The 19,442-nt window shown below is 48.5% G+C and overlaps 6 protein-coding genes across 6 annotated transcripts; 4 read left to right on the top strand and 2 right to left on the bottom strand.

The window, feature by feature from the left end:
• Positions 1-236: 236 nt before the first annotated feature.
• Positions 237-1,755, top strand: EURHEDRAFT_407823 (ribose-phosphate diphosphokinase). Its single transcript, XM_040780673.1, has 4 exons — positions 237-513; positions 586-677; positions 750-1,122; positions 1,190-1,755. Exons 1-4 carry the CDS (start codon positions 443-445, stop codon positions 1,614-1,616), a joined length of 963 nt encoding a protein of 320 aa, XP_040643510.1. The 5' UTR covers positions 237-442; the 3' UTR covers positions 1,617-1,755.
• Positions 1,756-2,523: 768 nt separating this feature from the next.
• On the bottom strand, positions 2,524-3,699 carry EURHEDRAFT_511977 (40S ribosomal protein eS6; the record flags this gene model as incomplete). Its single annotated transcript, XM_040786015.1, has 6 exons — positions 2,524-2,620; positions 2,687-3,058; positions 3,156-3,201; positions 3,267-3,287; positions 3,365-3,437; positions 3,595-3,699. The coding sequence occupies 6 exons, from the start codon at positions 3,697-3,699 to the stop codon at positions 2,524-2,526; spliced, it is 714 nt and encodes a 237-aa protein (XP_040643509.1).
• A 3,654-nt stretch (positions 3,700-7,353) lies between these two features.
• Positions 7,354-9,555, top strand: EURHEDRAFT_373724 (putative HMG box transcriptional regulator; the record flags this gene model as incomplete). The annotated part of the gene is made up of 3 exons (XM_040778564.1): positions 7,354-7,849; positions 7,907-8,052; positions 8,107-9,555. The coding sequence occupies 3 exons, from the start codon at positions 7,354-7,356 to the stop codon at positions 9,553-9,555; spliced, it is 2,091 nt and encodes a 696-aa protein (XP_040643508.1).
• Positions 9,556-10,118: 563 nt separating this feature from the next.
• EURHEDRAFT_398968 (DEAD/DEAH box helicase) lies at positions 10,119-14,098 on the top strand (the record flags this gene model as incomplete). Its single annotated transcript, XM_040779887.1, has 2 exons — positions 10,119-10,274; positions 10,334-14,098. The coding sequence occupies 2 exons, from the start codon at positions 10,119-10,121 to the stop codon at positions 14,096-14,098; spliced, it is 3,921 nt and encodes a 1,306-aa protein (XP_040643507.1).
• A 540-nt stretch (positions 14,099-14,638) lies between these two features.
• Positions 14,639-15,613, top strand: EURHEDRAFT_446214 (ribosylnicotinamide kinase; the record flags this gene model as incomplete). Its single annotated transcript, XM_040783580.1, has 2 exons — positions 14,639-14,787; positions 14,842-15,613. 2 exons carry the CDS (start codon positions 14,639-14,641, stop codon positions 15,611-15,613), a joined length of 921 nt encoding a protein of 306 aa, XP_040643506.1.
• Positions 15,614-15,664: 51 nt separating this feature from the next.
• Positions 15,665-18,111, bottom strand: EURHEDRAFT_30715 (uncharacterized protein). The gene is made up of 3 exons (XM_040778293.1): positions 18,026-18,111; positions 16,118-17,935; positions 15,665-16,036 (listed from the first exon to the last, which is right to left on the bottom strand). Exons 2-3 carry the CDS (start codon positions 17,894-17,896, stop codon positions 15,716-15,718), a joined length of 2,100 nt encoding a protein of 699 aa, XP_040643505.1. The 5' UTR covers positions 17,897-17,935; positions 18,026-18,111; the 3' UTR covers positions 15,665-15,715.
• Positions 18,112-19,442: the final 1,331 nt, after the last annotated feature.

Raw genomic sequence — 19,442 nt, 5'->3', positions numbered from 1 at the left:
TTCGGCCGCTGGTTGAAGTGCAGGTCAATTGGTGTGATCCGGGGGAATGTGATATAGGGCTTCTGTTTTCTTTTCTCTTTTCTGTATTTAGTTGATGTCTTAATGACCTGGTTTTTTACTTTGATATGACCTGTTTGGACGTAATCATGTGACAATGCAAATCGTAGGTGGGTCGCGTCACATGATCGGTACTGCACGAGGGGCTCTTTTTTTTCTGGGCCTCATTCGGGACTGGACCTTCACCTCAGCCGTCTATGGGGAACTCTCACTCAAACAACATCTGCCATCTTTGAATAACTATCACCTGTTCACTTCTTGAAGCTTGGTCTTCTGTCACTGCTCGCTCTTGGCGTAACCCCAGATCCGACACATTCTCGTGCTCGAACTCCGCTTCCATCTCCGAAATTTTTCACCTTCCTCCACATCCAAGAACATACACATCATGTCAGCCAACTCGATTAAGCTCCTGACAGGTAACAGCCATCCAGAGCTTGCGAAGCTCGTTGCCGACAGGTATGGTTATTCTAGACGCTTTAGTTACACTCGTGCGATCGTCGGACTAACGGCTATTTTCTCGAACTACAGACTCGGCATTGAGTTGACCAAAATCATGGTCCTCCAGTACTCCAACCAAGAAACGAGTGTTACGATCGGTGAAAGTGTACGGGATGAGGATGGTACTGTCAGCCTTATCCCTATTGTTCGCAGTGCGCTTTTGCGCTAACGTGCGGCCTCTTGCTGTTCTTCAGTTTTCATTCTGCAGTCCACAAGACCCAACGACATCAACGATGGTCTCATGGAGCTCCTCATCATGATCAACGCTTGCAAGACGGCCTCTGCCCGGCGCATCACAGCTGTCATCCCCAATTTCCCCTATGCGCGCCAGGATAAGAAGGACAAGAGTCGTGCTCCGATTACCGCCAAGCTAATGGCCAATATGCTCCAGACCGCTGGTTGCAACCATGTCATCACTATGGACCTTCACGCTAGTCAGATTCAGGGTTTCTTCAATGTGCCCGTTGACAACCTCTATGCTGAGCCTAGCATGCTGAAGTGGATCCGGGAGAACCTGGATGTGGAAAACTGCGTCATTGTGAGTCCTGACGCTGGTGGTGCTAAGCGGTAAGTGACTCGTTTATTGTAAGTGGTGTTTTGCGTCTGACAAAATTGACGCGTTTGTCTTCCGCAGTGCCACCGCTATCGCCGACCGGTTGGATTCACAATTCGCCCTGATTCACAAGGAGCGCCCTCGTCCCAACGAAGTTTCCCGAATGGTTCTTGTTGGTAACGTCAAGGACAAGGTTGCCATTATCGTCGATGATATGGCCGATACTTGTGGGACCCTCGTCAAAGCCGCCGACACCGTCATGCAGCACGGTGCTAAGGAAGTCAACGCAATTGTCGTCCACGGCATTCTCTCCGGTAATGCCATCGATAACATCAACAACAGCTGTCTCAGCCGTATCGTCGTTTCGAACACCGTTCCCCACGAAGAAAAGAAAGAAGTCTGCGACAAGATCGCAACGATCGATATCAGCCCTACGCTCGCTGAAGCTTGCCGCCGGACACACAACGGAGAGTCAGTTAGCTTCTTGTTTTCGCACGCGGTCTCTTAGATATATACTCTAAAGGGCGAAAGGAGTACGAATTAATGTGGTCATTTCTTTTCATTCGCGAATATATGAAGTGTCTAGTACTGCTTAGGAAAGACGCCTTGTTTACTTGTTTCTGTGTTTTTTTTTTTTTTTTTTTTTTTTCGGTATTTGCATAACTTGGTCTTTTCATTTTTCTAGCTGTTATGACAATTATTGGTCTCGGGTGTGTAAACCCCAATTGGATATCATGATGAACGAACACAAAAAATGGGAAAAGAAATCAAGGCTGCCTGCTCTTTTCATGATTTGCATTTGTACATATACACAAAATGGCTGGTGTTTTCTATTGAGTGATGTCTTTACCCCAGACACGGTACTTTAGCTGAGCAATTGATGGATTTAAACGGGTGTAATTTGTGGCAAATGTTTGTGGGGTTGCCCACAGATAAAAAAGAAATTAATAAAGTGCGATAGCAATCGATAAAAAATTATCTAGAATCGTGAAACACTCGTACTTGTACGAAATAGGTAGTTCAAGGAAAAAGGAAATAGATTGGCAGTTCGAACAAAAGGAAATAGACAAATCCGAAGTATAGAAAGAATAAGAAAAAATGAAACATCCCATTGCACTCCAAATTTTGATGTCTTTATTTTATCTGCACTTCACATGGCCCCTGCAGATACACGCCTCCCCCAGAGCTCAATCAATAAAACGAAAATAGAAGATATCTTTTTCTTTCTTCAAAAGAACCTGAGTTTGATAGATTGTCAAAGGAACCCGCCCCCTTCGCAGCCTTCTTTCGTTGTCCCCTTTCAAGTCGCTGAAGAAAACTTTTTTATTTATTCATTCGGTTTCCTTAAGCCATGATAAGAGACAAGAGACGTAACCCGACCGACCATATTAAACCCCTGGAGAAAAACAACGCATTTACTTCCTCATCGAAGACGCCCGGCGCTTGCGGATCTCCTCACGCTTGGCCTTCTCCTCGTGGACACGTCCGGCAAGGAGCTTGGAGTACTCGTTACTGTAGACTTGTCAGTGATTCCCGTAATACGTAGACGGATGTGAGACAATATGTCGGGGAACTTACGCAGCCTCGCGAGAAGACTCCGCACGACGGCGCTTGAGGGCCATGCGGTGGCGCTTGTGCTGGAGACGCTGGGGAGTGACCAGACGCTGGATCTTGGGGGCCTTGGTGTATTCGGGCTTGCCCTCCTTGGTGACGGTACGGCGGATGACGAACTTGCGGACGTCGTCCTTCTTGTCGAGACCGAAGAAGCGGCGGATCTTGGTGGCACGCTTGGGACCGAGACGCTTGGGAACGACGGAGTCGGTCAGACCGGGAAGCTCACCCTCACCCTGCTTGACGATGGAGAGGGCCAGGACGGCAAGGTCGAAGTTGGTGATGGCACCACGGACGGACTTGCGCTTGCGCTCACCGGTGCGGCGGGGGCGGTAGCAGCTATTGACGAGCAACAATCAGCCTCTGTCGCATATTTTCCTTCTTTGTTCCTCCTAAATGATTTTTCGCCGGGTGTTGGGTTCGGAGTCGAATTTACCTGTGGCCATCGCTGAGGAGCAGGCGGGTACGGGTAGGAAGGAGAACTGTATGTTCGATGAGTTTTCGTTCGATGAGACGTTTTTCGTCGAGTTTGTCGGTCGTTACATACCACCCTGCTTCATGGGGAAACCTGAAAGACGAATTACCGTTAGCCATTGATTCTCCAACACATCCCTTTGTTGCCATGGCGCATGTATATAGTCGTACCTTGCTTGTCGTTACCACCAGTGATCTTAAAGACGTAACCCTTGAATTCATCACCGAGGGAGTCGCCGGGAATCTAAACACATCGAAGAAATCCCAATCAGCCTTCCATTCCTCAAATCGTAGACGTTTGCAAATCCTCCATTCGGTCGTATCGAATCTTTCGCTTCCTCCTCTTCCTCTATCCCTTTTCATATCCCTTCCACACCAAACGACAAAGGGCTGGCACTAACTTCGGTTCCCATGCGCTTTTCCATGAAGGGACGGAGCTTGCGCTCGTCATCGACCTCGATGATCTTCTGCGACCCATTGGCCGGGTAGGAGACGTTGAGCTTCATCTTGACTTGACGGAAGCTGCGCGGTCAAGACAGAGGCGCGGGTTACGGTTTTGTCGACAGGTCGGAGATGTTTTCTTCAAGTCGTCGGAGTTCTTGTCTCGCGCGGGTGGGATTTTTGGGGCTTGTTGGTGTAGCGAGATTTCCGCTGTGTGGGCAGCTGACTCAGACTGCACTAGGCGGTTTTGGGCGTTAGTGCCGGGAGGTAGGGCTTCTTATGTAAGCCACTCCTACAGATACAGAGTTAACAGGCACGAGGACAACAAGAAATGAACAGGATCAAGCATTTTAATAAAATGATTAATGAGGAATACTATCTGGATTATGGTAGTAGGTTCTGCGATTCAGGGCCAGTGAGTCGCATTGCGAACTTGGAATGTCTTGTCCTGATAAGGACTCCGCGACATCAACGCCATACTGCGCAGTCTACCATCGTAGACAGCCAAGTGCAATTAGTCGATTTTCGACCAGCATTAGATTATTAAGAAAAGCATGATATTTCTTTCGATCAGAGTTGTCAGTTGCTGAGCGATTCAACGCCAAGTATCGGGTGATCCAATAGAATAGTACGGAACACTCACAAGTTGAACCACCACATTCATAGAATATATATCAAGTCGAATAGCTTGAATATGCGATAATCTTACGGAGCAATAAATACCTGGATCTACTGTATGTGGGAAACGAAGACAGCGTTCGCTGTGAGAACATTGAAACAGAGGACAAGACCAGGGAATGAGCAGCGAGAATTATCGAGGCCTACATCTTGCCAAGGAAGAAGTGCCAACAGGGGAGCATCGTACTCCAGTACAATCCTCTTTCTACAAAGTGCGGAATACCGTCATCTCAACTTTGGTAAGCTCTCGGGTCTGCACCACCAGGTGCTCCATTCAATATATCCATTCCTCAGCGCCAGCGCCAACTCAGATCTGCATTATAACAACCACTAGGTCACCGTTAATACATCGGGCGTCAATAGTGACTTGTGTGGACATCACGGATGGCCGCGAGTTCCATATCATTGTGGATATGTCAGAAAGTGCTAGTGCGTATCCGCATTACGAAGTTATCAAAGTCACCCCTCAATGATACAGATATAGATCGACGTAGAAGGTAGCAGATCTCAGCATGATTGCTGCCCTGTGATAACGACGGATTACCCGCGTCTGAGCCGAGCCAAAAGCATGGGCCCAAGCTCATCCGGTTCTTTGTCGGATGGCTCCAGATGTTTTCTTTGTTCTCTGAAAACGAGAATTTCAAAGCAATACTTTAGCGAGAATACCCCCCCCCCCCCCCCAAAAAAAGCACATGGTGGAGAGTGCTACGATCCTGGTATTTGCATTAGATTTGCATTTGGGGGCATGGCGTAACCGTCTCTGTGGTATGTATGCATGCATACTGAAAGAGCATGACAGATATGGACGTTTGAATAAGGTTGGACTGTTCTCTCTGTGTGACCATACGAATTGGTGTTATTGCAGTCATGTGTGACACATGGACAACTTTCTTTGAACCGTGGATGTTTATTAACATGCATCTACGAGCATTTCTTTGTCTTTTGTGTGCCGCGAAATCCTCATCGAGTCTCACGATGGGGCGGGATGCCATCCGTATGGTACCAAAAGATCGGGTACATGAAAGACCGGATAATAAGAAGGTACTGAAAGAAGACAATATGCTTGAAAGGGTAAGGACGGGCCGTGTCTGTTCTTTGCGAGACTGGCCCTAGCCAGGTTCGCGACGTGATACGTCACTAGGGTATTGTGGCTTGGTGTCAAAGGGTTGCTTGATCTGTATGCTGTATCAAGATCGGAAGTAGTGACTTCGGCTTGAGCCACGAGGTGTTAACGGGGCTTCCTCGAACTCAGTCGTTGCCGAGCGGTGCTAAAAATTGGTAACAATACATTGGCCTTAGCTAAGGCTTATTCGAAGCTGAAAGACTGGACGAAGATCCGCTATCAAGAGGTCGGTTTTCTCAAGATAGCCGTAGTGGTATTGGGACTAGCCCGACACCGTTGTGAGACAACGGGGTGCAGCAGTATACCTGGGTCTGATGCATTTCTCTAACGTGGGAAAATTAGCACAGAATAGAGGAGATAATAACACATTATGCGTTATGTTAGCCGGACGAAAACTGACATCTGAAAGACAACAAACCATCATTCTGAACAGCCTGAACAGCCTGAATGAGACAGTGTCATATTAGTTCCCAATCGAGGCTAGCTTTCAAGTTTTGCACGGTCTGCCCAAGTTCCTCAGACAAGAAAAGGAACTCTGCAGATGAGACGTAAAGTCATTGAAGTCATTGTCGATTGACGTACGAGACAACCAGACAACCAAATAAGAAAAGAGGACAGGGCAGCTGGTATCCGACATGAATCAAACACTGGAAGTGTAAATGGACGGATGAGAATGCCGGATACTACGATGGGTCAGTGATTGTTGCAAGAGGCAGTCCTGGCCTGTGTTGACTTCATGAAACAACCAGTTCTGACAAACTGAACAAGACATTGACCAAATAAAACCGAACCAGATTCTGGGATGTTAGATTCCTCGTGGTATTCCATTGCACTGGAACCAGGGGAATGTTCAGTGCAACGTCTGCAGGATAGAAATTTGTGGGGAAGGTAGTATTGTATTCTGCAGACTAAAGTCGAGATGATGCCACGAGTATCTGCAACAGTACTCTGTACTTGTGCAAACGAGACAGTCCCAAAGGAGAGAATTAATGAAGCTGTCAAAGGAATGCAGCTAATTAAGACCAAAAGCAAAGGAATAGTTCGATGCTAAAAAGAGCAAACGAAACAAAGAAATCCTCCCAAATGTCTCCGCCCGTGTTGCGATCGGCTGCCCCGACGGAGCCAATCAGATCGGGTTGGAACGTGCCGATGAACGATGATTGGGAGGGGATCCCTGCAGATGGCCGCATGCGGGCCAACTAGACAAAGAAACGCTAAAAAAACAATGACACTTCTGTCACGCACAAGTACCAAGTATCCTCGTACTACCGCTAGTGGCTTGTACAGTATGCTATGCCATGCTACCAGTACAAGTATGGATGAAGACGCTTCAGGAAAGACTATTAGATAATCATCAATCTATGGATCTTGGATCTTGGATCTTGAACATGCCACGGTCATGGTTACTCTGAATGACAAAAACTGACAGGATTCAATCACCTCACAGACCAGAAAAAGGTCCCCGAGAACAAAGACTGGGCAAGCTGTAAAACAACGCCGCAAGTGATAGCGAGACCCCGACAGAGACAAAGGACTTGAAGGAAAAAGAAATAAAGCCTCCAATCCGGCTGTGTTTCCCGTCGTATTCATTTCCTCCTTTTCTTTTCTTTTTGTTATTATTATCCCTACCATATTTACTTTTTTTTCCCTTTACTCTCTGGAGATAGAAAGGAAAGCAAAGCAGGCAAAAAAAGAAAAAGTAAAAAAAAGCGAGACATATCTGAAAGAATAAAGAACTATTTCGTCGGGTCTGGACGTTGTATGACCTTATAGCCGGGTTTGTCTCTTTTTCTTCTTTTTCTTCTTCTCTCTCTTTCTCTTCCATATTTTCTCCTCTATTACTTTTCTTTCATCTATGTCATTGCCTCGTCTTTCTTTCATCCTCCATCGTCATCTCTAGTGCTCGTCTTTTGTTTAAATGTCTTACGATCGAGTGCTCCCTGTGCCTGCTGCTCTACATCATGAGCCTGCCCAGGTTGTGCTTCCTCCTAGACAAACCAGTAACCTCCTCGAGCACAAAATCATGAACGACGATTACTCTCACAAGGCCACTATGATGGACTGTTCTCATCATTCCCTTCCTCTTCCTCATCGTCATTATTCCTCTCCTCCTTCCCACGATGGATACGCCAATTCCTTGCCCCAGGTTCATCTCTCCTCCATCAACCGCGCCAAAGTGGCCTACAACCGCATGGCTTCCGGTGGTACTTTAGAGTCCCACAAGCCTATCGCCCCGTTACCATCGGCCAAGGAAATTCCTATTCGTGAACACTCCTCTTTCTCAGATCGGTCTGGTTCCTCCAGCCCGGGCAAGTCGTCGAGTTCCAGAGAGCTGCAGCCGCAGCAGCAACAACAATCTGCGGCCCAGTTTTGTCTCTGTCAACCCGACCCCAAGATCCCCAGACCCCGTAATGGTGAGTGACTGGTTTCGGAAAAGTTTTGGAACAAAAGCCTGACAGCGATAACCCTAGCTTTCATTCTCTATCGCCAACACTATCAAGCTGCGGTTGTAGCTCAGAACCCCGGTCTGGCTAACCCGGATATCTCCAAGATCATTGGTGAACAATGGAGGAAGCTTCCGCAGGAGACCAAGGATGAATGGAAGGCTCTCGCAGAGGTATGGAGCTGAGTAACCCAACCACAGCCCTAATAAACTCTAACAATGGATTAGGAAGAAAAAGCTCGCCACCAGCAACAATATCCTGAATACCGGTATCAGCCCCGTCGATATGGCCGTGATGGGAATCTTCGCAGTAACGTCACACAAACGCCTTCTGGCTCGACAGTTTGCAATAAGTGTGGTGGTCGAATCATGAACCCACCAGTCTCGCCAGACGCTCCCTTCACACCAAATGGATCTTCTGCCTCCAGTAACGGGATCTCACACACCGACACCTTGCCTGTCCGTAGCTATCAGTGCCGTATCAAAGACACTGATCGGTCCCCAAATCCTATCCGATTTGGAAGCAACGGCGGGCCTCGGCCATCCCGTTCGCGACAATGGGAAGAAAGTGGATCTCGATCGCCAGATTCGAAGCGTCGCCGGTTCAATCCCTATCCCTTCAAGGCAAGCCTTCCCCGTGAAAAGACTCCGGACTCACGAGGCGCCAACAGCAACAGCATGCTTCACATGTTACATCCTCCACGGCCGCATCCCAATATGAAAACCAATCAGCCTCCACATGATCCTAGTTTGAAGCTACCGCCATTGCAAACAACTGCTTCGGCACCCGGGATCATGACCCCAATAACGCCCTTTTCTCAGAACGGATCAAGCTTGGAAAGCACTGTCATGACCATCCCGTTCCTGAACAAGATCAAAGTTCTCGCCAAAATCTCGCCTCCGCTGGCTCCCATTCTCAGGGATGCTTCTCAACAGCAACAACGGGGTCCGGTTATTGCTGTCGATGGACAGGATCCGGCATTGGTGAAGGCCACGGTCGAGTATCTGGGAAGTGCTTTGCAGAAGGAAGGGAGATACAGTGTCCGAACATTCGACGGGCCAGAGGTCCGCCCCCGCGATGCGTCTTCAGAATCAGGGCAAATGAAGGATGCCACGGTGGATTACCTCGACACCATTTCCGCGTGGCACCGAATCTCAGACGAGATTATCAACTTCGTCCGGCCGTCCGCTGGGTCTCCCATGATAAATCCAGCGGACGAAGAGGTTCAATATGGTATCTCACCAAAGACCATACTCTCCGAAGCAGCGAACTTGCAAATTGGGTCACCCAAGGGCAGTGAGAATGGATCCGCTGCGACACCATCGTCATCGATGACAAGCTCTAGCGGAAGTCCCATTGCTCTGGTGCCTCGATACCAACTCACCACCGCCGACACATTTGCCTGTTCGGTTCCCATCCACGACTCGTATGCGCCGCTTGACCATTGGCAATGGATGGCTTCCCTCTGGCGTGCATGTGTGGGCCCGGACATTACGGTCTACATCCGGGAATGTGAGAAGGATGAACTCGACCAGCTTGGAGGAAATCCCGTCGAGGTGCGTCTTCACGATGCGCGGACTGTTGTCGTGCGGAAAGCGACAGGCACTCCTAAAGGTCTTGAGGAGAAAGTTCTCAGACGGGTAGGGTTCGAGATTGAAGATTTCTTAACTCAGTAATCGGTTATTTGATTGGAGTTTTCGGTTTTATTATTTCCTTGCATGCATCCATGGATGAACTTTATGAAATGGCGTTTTGGTTTGCTCTGTACAATCGTTGGCCGGTTTTCTTGTCTGTTTTACATCTGGTGTTCGGTGTATATATTCGGGCATTGGACGTTGGGGTTACTGTTACTACCATCTGCGTTCTGGCTACAAATGCATTTTTCTACAATTTCTCTCCTTCACTCTACCTACAGCCAAAGCAGCGGCTTTCTAAATAAACACCTAATAATAATGTCCTTAACTATTCACATCTACGGAGTACTCCATCCACTAACTAATATAACCCGATATGGTAAGAGCGGAGCGGTCAGTCCCAGAACCAATGAAACGCCACCATTTCGGAGGTCTCTTATCATCCTTTCCCCATGCAGTTCTTCTGATTCACTCGCGACAGGCTGGACGAGGCTTCAAAATGGAATCGCCGTGTTAATTAGGAGAACTTTTTATATATACGGGTCTTACTTTCCTAACTCGCACTTTCTCATGCCGTTGTTACCAAAGCCGTTCCCAATACACGCATGGAGCCCAGCGGTATGGCTCATTTCAATTTCCCCAACTCTGTCTCTCCAGAGAGGATGTTGGCAGACCAGCCAAAAGCCCTCACTCCTCTTTATGGCGATTCAAATGTATGGAGTAATAAGCTCGATTTGTTCGGCAGAGCGTCTGCTTGTCAGGTTCGTGGCCTCGCGTGACTTTGTGCAGCTCATCGTTCCGTGGCTTATTTTCGGCTCAGGAACAGGAACAGGGTACGAACTCCGGCGAACATGTGCCTTGTTCGACAGATGAAGATACCTCTATGCGTCGCTCGTGCGGATCCTGTCATATCCTCGAGTTCTCAGATACCGCTATGCCTTCGCCTTTGCATTCGGACTCGACATCTGCTCCCACTACCACGCAAGATGGTAAACCAGGTGATGGATCGTCTGGGCTGAACTTGGAGTCTTATATACCAGTCGGTGTGTTGAGGAAACGGAATATGTTCGATACCACCAACATCCCAAAAAACATCGATGAATTCCCCTCGCCAGCGATCGCAAACTTGGAGAAACACAATTGGATCCGAACATGCACCTTTCCCTACAAAAACCATCCGCAATGGAGCTACGTATGCATATACGTTCTACCAGATGATGTGGGCCGCAAGTCCATTCCGCGCTCGAGCATGGCATTACGGCGCGCGCTCAAGACCGTGATGGCGAGGGTGGACCGATCACGTGAAGCATGGGAGGGAAAGTTTCCCGAGGATCAGAATGAGATTGTTATCAATGAGAAACAGAAGAGTGAAGAGGATGAATCAATGTGGTATATTTTCAATACGTTGCAGGATCCTGTGCCTCAGGTGGAGACGATGCAAGACCTGTATGCAAGGCAGGCGATGGAAGAGCTGCTTTCAACAGCTACTGGTGCTGGTGAGAGTGACTCGGGGGTAGGTGGTCTCAAGACTGCGCTGTATCCTTATCAACGGCGCTCGGCAGCAATGATGGTTCAGCGTGAAGCACAGCCAGCAAGGATGCTTGATCCTCGTCTACAGGCGTGCAAGAATCCGCTTGGTCATGAGTACTACTATGATAAAGAGGAAGGGTGTATCGTCCATGAGAAGAAGATGTATTCGGAAGCTTGCGGGGGTATTTTAGCAGAGACCATGGGTTGCGGCAAGACCCTGATATGCCTCGCGGTGATATTGGCGACACAGGGACATTTCCCTCGCATTCCGCTGCAGTACCATCAGCAGATTGAGAATCCTGTCCATGAGAAGACTGCCAGTCTCGTTGAAATGGCGGCTGCGGCTGCAGGACGGTACTCTTTGCCGTGGAAAAGGTACTTTGACACTTTGAAAAGAGACGGCTTATATTACGATCGGTGTGTCGAAGCATGCGAAAAAAACCGTGGCAATTACATCATTCCATCAGCAGCAACAAGGCAGAAAGGCCGGAACGGTGTGCCATATCCGAGGCCACCGCCGCAGAAAATTGGCCTTTGCTCAGGGACGTTGATCGTCGTGCCACCTAACCTGGTCGATCACTGGGGAAGTGAAATAGCCAAACACACGGAAGGATTGAAGGTGCGCGTTCTAAGAAACAGCTCCGACAAGACACCGTCAGTCGACGAATTATTGCATTATGATATCGTCCTCTTCTCGAGGATCCGCCTTGAGAAAGAAGCTGGTGAACTGGTGCCCAATCGCCGTGTTTCAGCGAAGTCAGAAGATTCTCCATTGACCAAGGTTCATTGGCTGCGCATTATTGTCGACGAAGGCCACAATGTTGCTGGACATGGTCAACGGACTAACATGGTGCACCTATTAGATCAACTCCAAGTCGAGCGCCGGTGGATCGTGTCAGGAACGCCTTCCAGTGGATTGTATGGAGTTGAAATCAGCTTAGCTTCGCGAGAGACGTATAGTAACGAGATTGAACTTTCCAACGCTACGAATACCGCGCTTCGAGGTCGTAAAATGACCGGGTCAGCGCTTGACAATGAACTCAAGGACATGGACAAGTTGCGCCATATTGTGGTAGAATTTTTAGATCTGAAGCCATGGTCGAATTCCCGGGCGAATGACCCTGCAAATTGGACCAAGTATATGAAACCGGTCGGTGAGGATGGTAAACGTCGAAAAGCTCCGTCACTGCGAGCAACATTACAGGGCCTCGTTGTACGGCACCGCATGGATACCATCCACGTTGAGACGCCTCTTCCGCCGCTATCTAATAAGGTGATCCATCTAGAACCGACGTTCTATGATCAATTGAGTCTGAACCTGTTCATCGCCATCCTGGGCGTCAATGCGATCACCTCAGAGCGGTCTGATCAGGACTACATGTTTCATCCGCGTAACCGGAAGCATCTCAGTCTTACTATCAACAACTTCCGGCAAGCTGGATTCTGGTGGTCTGGGTTTGACCAAAAGGATATCTCTGGGACGATGGACGTTGCAATACAATATTTGCAAAAGAATAGAGAACGAATGCCAAAGGATGATATCGCTATGATGACCGAGGGTATTCGAATTGCACAGATCGCCATTTGCTGCGGAAGCCGGAGCGCGTTTCGACAATACCATGAACTGGGTGTCTTCGTGCAGGGTTTCCCGGCGCATGCGCGCAGTCTTTGGGCTCTTGACCCATCAACGGCGGATACTGAGCCACTCTTGCTGGGAATTTCGCAGGCGCGTCAGGCTCAGCAATTTATTACGTCTCGCTTGAGCGCAGAGGATCCGGCTGAAGGTCTCGCTGGTGCGGGTATCAAGGCACGTCGTGAACTTGCTGAACGGCAGAGCGACTCTGTGCCCATGCCCACGAAGATCAGTACACCTGTGACTTTGCCAAAGAAGAGCGGTGCGCCGGATAAAAGTGCCAAGACGAGTTCGCCAAAGTTTTCCAAGGGCCTCCTCAAGTCCTTGCCAAAGGATTCGCCCCTTACCCAGACGAAACTTGTTGCAACTGCATCGGCCAAGTTGACGTATCTTCTTGATCGGGTTTTGGAGCTCCAGGAGAAGGAGAAGATCATCATCTTCTACGACAATAACAACATAGCTTTTTGGATAGCAGAAGGTCTGGAAATGATAGGCGTTGATTTCCGGATCTACGCCAATACGCTCAAGCCTGCCCTCCGCACCTCATACCTAGCCCTATTCCGCGAAAACGAAGAAGTCCGCGTCCTCCTAATGGACCTCCGCCAGGCATCTCACGGCCTCCACCTCGCCAACGCATCGCGCATCTTTATTGTAAACCCAATCTGGCAACCCAATGTGGAGAGTCAAGCAATCAAGCGTGCCCATCGGATCGGACAAACCAGAGCTGTATACGTCGAGACGCTCGTTTTGAAAGATACACTAGAAGACAAGATGCTTCGACGACGGAAGGAGATGTCTGATTCAGAGATCCAGCATGCGGAGAAGGATTTGTTGGATGACAACGCCATGAGTACTATTATTCAGAATGAGAAATTCCTTCCGATGTCTGAGAGTGACAATGGGGACCATAATCCGTTTGCGCGATTGGCGTTTCTAAGGAATCCGGTTGGATTTTTTGATCGCCATAAATCGCCGGTGCTGGATAAATTTGATTCCGGGAAAGGGAAGGGGCAACGGATAGGTGAAGGCTCACTGTTCAATACACCGCTACCATCGCCGTCCAAGACGTCCGCGAGACGGAAACGCAAGATATTGAGGTTCGACATGGACAGTGCGAATGCAAGCCCAAAAGACAGAGAACAAAATGAGCCGGATCTCCTCACGCCTCAAATTAAACGACGAAAGAACTCAGCAGCAGCAGAGGAAGCGGCGGGGTATGTGAATGGGAATGGGCTTGTGATGACGCCTTCGCGGATGCCTCCACGTCGACCTCGCAATAGCACTAATGGAAGTGCGACGCCTCTTTCTACGTCTCCTCCTCTATCCACCATCACCAGTACTGCTACATCTTTTCCTCCTTTCGCTCTTTTTTCGGGCCAGGATGTACAGACGAAGGTATCGGATCCAGGGCGTTTGGGATAAATGCTTTGAGGATATGGTTTCATAACTGTGTTCTATATTTGATTTGTTGAGATATCCATGGGTTCATTTGGTATATGTATTTAGGGATTATCTGTGAAAGAATAACAAAAACATTCTGGTGATTTGTTCTGAAAAAGGAAAGTGCCCATCTGCTCATGCTGTCCTAGATGACATCATTTGCAGTGAGAATCGCAGGTTGTCTTAATTGGCCAGACAGTCTTGGCATTGTTCTGTTTTAGTGAATTTATGTAGTCTTCCGGAACGCATCGCAGAGATGTGATACAAGGCAGCAAGACTAGCTCCTTAATTGATGTGAATTCCAATCTTTGTAGAAGATACTCATATCAGCACATTAGTACTCTGCATCGCTGTACTAGTATGACAATCTCCCAATCTCCAGCTCCACTGTCGACTACCCCACCAAGATAATCACTTTATAGCCTTGTTCTCTCCAACGTCACCTCTATTCCACTAAAATCCCACCATATCAAATGATACATATATACAGTATTTCATAGATTACCAGCATACATAGGGACAATGACCTCCCAAGCCCTCGTAATCGGCATATCCGGCCCCTCCTCCAGCGGCAAGACGACTCTCGCCCGCCTCCTGCAACGGGTCTTTTCACCAACACTTTCAAAAACATTTGTCATCCATGAAGATGATTTCTATGTGCCTGATAACCAGTACTCCTCCCCTTTCCTTATGCAAAGAAAGAAAGATATTAATAAACGAAACAGAATCCCATATACAACAACCCCATCCGGCGAAACAGTCCAAGACTGGGACTGTATCGAGGCCCTCGACATCAATCATCTCAGTCGTGCCCTCTCACACATCCACGACACGGGCTCACTCCCGGAGAACCTAAAGAGTATTCAGGACCTTAACGAGAATGCTGATTCGGGTGTTAGTCTTGAGACTGTTGAGCGATTGAGGGAATTTGTTGAGGGGCGGTTGGTGTCTTCTACTCCTGCTACTGTTGGTAAGAGGTGTGATAATAGGAGAGAGAGGACGTTAGCTTTTCTGGAAGGGATTCTTCTGTATGCACCTGAGGCTGATAAGGGGCATGTTCTCCGTCCTGTGCATGATAATATCGATGTGCGGTTGTTCCTACCCGCTGCGTATGAAGATGTTAAAGTGAGGAGGGAGGCGAGGTCGGGGTATGTGACGTCTGGGCCTGCACAGGAGCCACCGCTGCCTCAGAGGAATTCGGCGTCGGATGGGAGTGGGGAAGGACGGGAGGGTCGGCAGACCTTTTGGGAGGATCCGCCGGGATATGTGGATGATATTGTCTGGCCACATTATGTGCGGGATCATGCGTGGCTGTTGGTACCGGAGGGAGAGCAGGATGTGGATTCTGCGGAGTTAGTTAAGAAGGTTGGGAGTGGGACGAATGTGAGGACGGATGTTGGGATTGCCGTTGCTCCGGGACAGGGGAGCAGACCTATGACTGAAATCTTGACATGGGCCGTGGAGGAAGTGTTGAAGTGTTGGAAGCGTGTACAATAGTCTTTCATCAATTGAACTCAATCTAAATCCTAATAGTGCCAACCACTATGCATACAATGTGTGCCAAATCAATCAAGGACCCTACACTACCTCATCTCTCGACTAGGATGTAGGTCCTTTCCATCCAAGCAGGTAGTCGACTCTGTCTCTCAGGGACCGTTCATTTGCAGAAATGCTTGGATTGATACCAGATTCGGTTCGTTCGGGTTCATCCGCTCTCTTATCTCCAACTACCGATGACGTCTCCAGTTCAGCTTTCTCTCCTTCAATGGATGTCTCATTCTCCAAACTTCCATAGTCTATGCCCAGCATCTCGATCGTGTCCGGACTACACTCGTGAGAACGATCAGCGATGGTATAATTTGACGGGTGGTATTCTGTGTTGACGTTGGTATTATCAGGTTGGACATCGCGAACGTCCACGTGCGTGACATTGTTAGTCGACTCCATACTCGAGGACCAGCTCAAGGGATCGAAAACGCGGATAATAAGCGTACGAACCATGGCAAGAATAACCATAACAGTCCATAGCAAGAATAATGACGATGTAAATGACATTAATAGTCTCGATGAACCGTTTTCATCTGAGGTCTCGTCAGCCTTTTGGTTCTGCGATGCACCATTATCCCCACACGCGTAATGTACGGAAACCTCAGGACAGTCAGAGTTTTCCACTGTCTTATAATCTTCCCCAGCTTCCACGATTTCATAACAGTCAGCTACGCCGAGGGCATTGATAAACCTCTTTCGAAGAGTCTGCCTCTCCTGTCCGTTAACACCAGGTGATCCGGGATAGATCCGTGGAAGCCACTTCGTTTCCAGTCGGCTGAGGTCTTTAACATCCCAAGTGATGCAAAACATCTCCAGGGTTTTTGGAGGGCAAGTAATTTGGACGTGAGCTGCGCCTATTGGCCTATTCCATGATGCCAGGTAGATGATTGGAAATTTCGTGCAGGGTTGATCAAGTTCGTATTGGTAGAAGCCCTCAGGACCCCCCTCAATGTCGAGGAGGAAGCAGCATTTATCGGCCCAGATACGGCGGTTAGGTAGCTTTAGCTCGCATACAGCATTGTAGGCAACACCCACTTTGTTGCCATCCAACACATCGTGGTCAGCTATGAATTCGTAGTCCACAGTGAAGTCCTTGACGATTCCATAAGATCTCAAGTCACAAACACGCAGCGGAATGACGAGATCCCCTGAAATAGCGAACTCGGCGAAGAAACAATTCTCCACAAACCTGTTCCTGCGAAAATTCGTGGTACGAAATTCCATGCCACAGCCTTCCGGTATCAGAAAGATCAAAAAGCCACTCTCGCCATTCCTCACTCTGGGAAGTCCGGGTATAACCAAATCATGCCAACCTTGTAGCTTTCCCTTTTTTAAGTGGACTGATACGGTTATCGTTATCTTGTACGTTGCGAAGTTGGCTTGTGGAGGATTGCTGACAAGGAGGATCCCATCCTTCAAGTCAAACCCCGGTTCACTTGACACATACTGGAAGGATTTGCTTTCAGAATAAGCAATGTCTGCGCTAGATGACATCGATGGGCTCTTCGTATCTTCAATCACCGGAGCTGTAGTCAGCGGGATGATAAGTCTTGTAGGTCTCACTGGCGTTGGCGAGCCAGGATCATCGTCTTCGTCATCCTTGGTAGGTGTCCCTCCAGCCTCAGGAGATGGTAGCAAATCATCCCTCGCAGCTTTAGGCATTTTTAGAACTGCTTCAACACTTTCTGTCTTGACGTGGTTTGTCACCGAACCATCGTGTGCAAACGTGTGCGTAAGCGAGGTTGGAGTGAGTGGTATGACAGGAGTCGAAGGCATCACTGGGGTTGGCGAACTAATTTCATGGTCATCTTCTTCAATATCTGACAATGTGTCCTCGTCGGTGTCTGAAGAAATGAGTAGTTCATCGCTCGCGATTTTTGATTGAGTGTCCAATTCCTCAACCATCAATTGTGCGTCAACGTCGCCTGTGGCCACAACTTCTGGAACCAACGTATCAGGAGTTGACTTATCGATCAAATCCGTACTATCTTCTTTCTCTTGAAAAGTATCGTCAGCCTCTGTTTCCTCCTGGTAAAAATTGTCCACTTCTGAGTGTTGTTGCTGCTCAGGCGGAAGTCCACCCGTGGTTCTGATTTCGGGAATGAGGCTCAGTCGACTCGAGTATCCTCCTGGGATTTTCTCGATGCTGTTGCTGATATGACGTGTCGGTGTCTTTTCCTCTGCAAATACGGCAAGGTCGGTGCAAACGTTGTTACTGCTATTTGTCGACATACCCACGCGGTGCTTTCTTTTCTCGTCGTCCTGCTCATTGTCCGACAGGCACGCATCCGAAGCAGACCTCTTCCCCAGGTTCTGCGAGACAGTGGGCTCCTCATAGGGAAACACTGGCGGATAATCCATGAGAGGCGACAACTGAAATAAAGACAAGGCCCCAGAATCCTGGCAATCTTCCTGCTCAGACTCCTGCTCTTCCGTCGTGTGCTCCCCGGGTTCTCCTGCGTCTCCAGAGCACGGCGTCAAACCTAGCCCAGATAACCCCGTCTCAGTAGCTGAGCCATCAGTACTGGAGATTGTTGGGGCAGATACTGAAACGGGAGACACATCAAGGTCATCTAATGGTGCTGTTCCTGGCTCCGGCTCCAGCAACCCCAACCCCAACTCCAACAACTCATCCTCCTCAGGTATAACCGACAAACCAGACCGTCCCTCCTCTTCCCAACATTCATCGTAAACAGAACCCACTCCGCCGTCGTCTTCCTCATCATCATCATCGGAAACCGGAGCAGAGAATGCGAACAACGGACTTCGAGGAGGGCTTGTCGACTTTTCATTTGTGTTCTCATCGGAGATACAGCGAACAGACTTCTTGATGAGAGATATATACGACGGTCGGAGGTTTAGGAGGGGGAGCTGCGTGTTTGGAGAGCATTTGACCTGTATGGGCGAGTGAAGTGGTTAGTCAAAGGCTAACCAGCAACGACGAGAGGAAAAGGAAGGTACTTCGAGCGAGATTTGGAGATCCGCAGGCTCGTCAACCCTGCCATTCCATGTACTTCGGATCTCTAGGTTGTTGAAATTTGGTGTTCCTCGATGGAAGAGGTTGTCCGCGCGCTTGGTCTTCAGTCGGTGATTCTCCATCTTTCTGGACTTTTTTGGTATGAGCTCTGGGGATATAATCAAAAGACTTGTACACGAGAGGATAAATACGGCGATTGAATGGAAGAAGGGAAGCCGTAGTATCGAAGGGCGTTGATGAGCAAAACAGACCAAGGATGGGTAGTGAATGACAGCGGGAAGGAGCACCGGGCAGCCGCCTTATAGGGCATGTACGTAGTCGATGTCATTTGGGCTCATCAAGGCTTTTTGATTTCTTTTTTAGATCAATTTAATCGATACAGTCATGAAAAAACAGTCGCAGAAATTCATCAAATCACATCTCCTCTAGACAGACAGGTTTCATACCATTTCTCTCATCAGCGCCATGTCACTGTCTAGAAAGAAGCCAAATAATATATACAACAATGGCAGAGAAGAAACCCAGAGAAAACGAAGCAATCCACCGGAACTTATCATGTTTTCAGAATTTTCCCAGGCGCCAAACATAACCCTCCCAGAACCACCCGATTTTATTCCCATAAACGACAAGCAATAGTAGTAAGAATAACCACAAAACACCCGTCCCGACAGTCTATCCAGAAACACAGGGATATAAAGATAATCACTTCATAATACATCATAATCTCCAGAGAGTATAATAAGAAAGGTGTAAGTCAGAAAAGGGGGATGTAACGAGTGAAGAGAACGGAAAAAGTGAAAA

The sequence above is a fragment of the Aspergillus ruber genome (genome assembly GCF_000600275.1).
Source record: "Aspergillus ruber CBS 135680 unplaced genomic scaffold scaffold00001, whole genome shotgun sequence".
Classification (NCBI taxonomy): Eukaryota; Fungi; Ascomycota; class Eurotiomycetes; order Eurotiales; family Aspergillaceae; genus Aspergillus; species Aspergillus ruber.
This window is presented reverse-complemented; position numbering and strand designations above follow the sequence as displayed.

Excerpts from the sequence above, each read along its gene's own strand:
- EURHEDRAFT_407823 (XM_040780673.1), top strand. The coding sequence starts at position 443 with ATGTCAGCCAACTCGATTAAGCTCCTGACAGGTAACAGCCATCCAGAG. Across the intron at positions 514-585 it reads GCGAAGCTCGTTGCCGACAG|ACTCGGCATTGAGTTGACCA; the intron begins GTATGGTTATTC and ends CTCGAACTACAG. Across the intron at positions 1,123-1,189 it reads GACGCTGGTGGTGCTAAGCG|TGCCACCGCTATCGCCGACC; the intron begins GTAAGTGACTCG and ends TGTCTTCCGCAG.
- EURHEDRAFT_30715 (XM_040778293.1), bottom strand. The coding sequence starts at position 17,896 with ATGTCGACAAATAGCAGTAACAACGTTTGCACCGACCTTGCCGTATTT. Across the intron at positions 16,037-16,117 it reads CTGTTATGGTTATTCTTGCC|GTGGACGTTCGCGATGTCCA; the intron begins ATGGTTCGTACG and ends AATGTCACGCAC.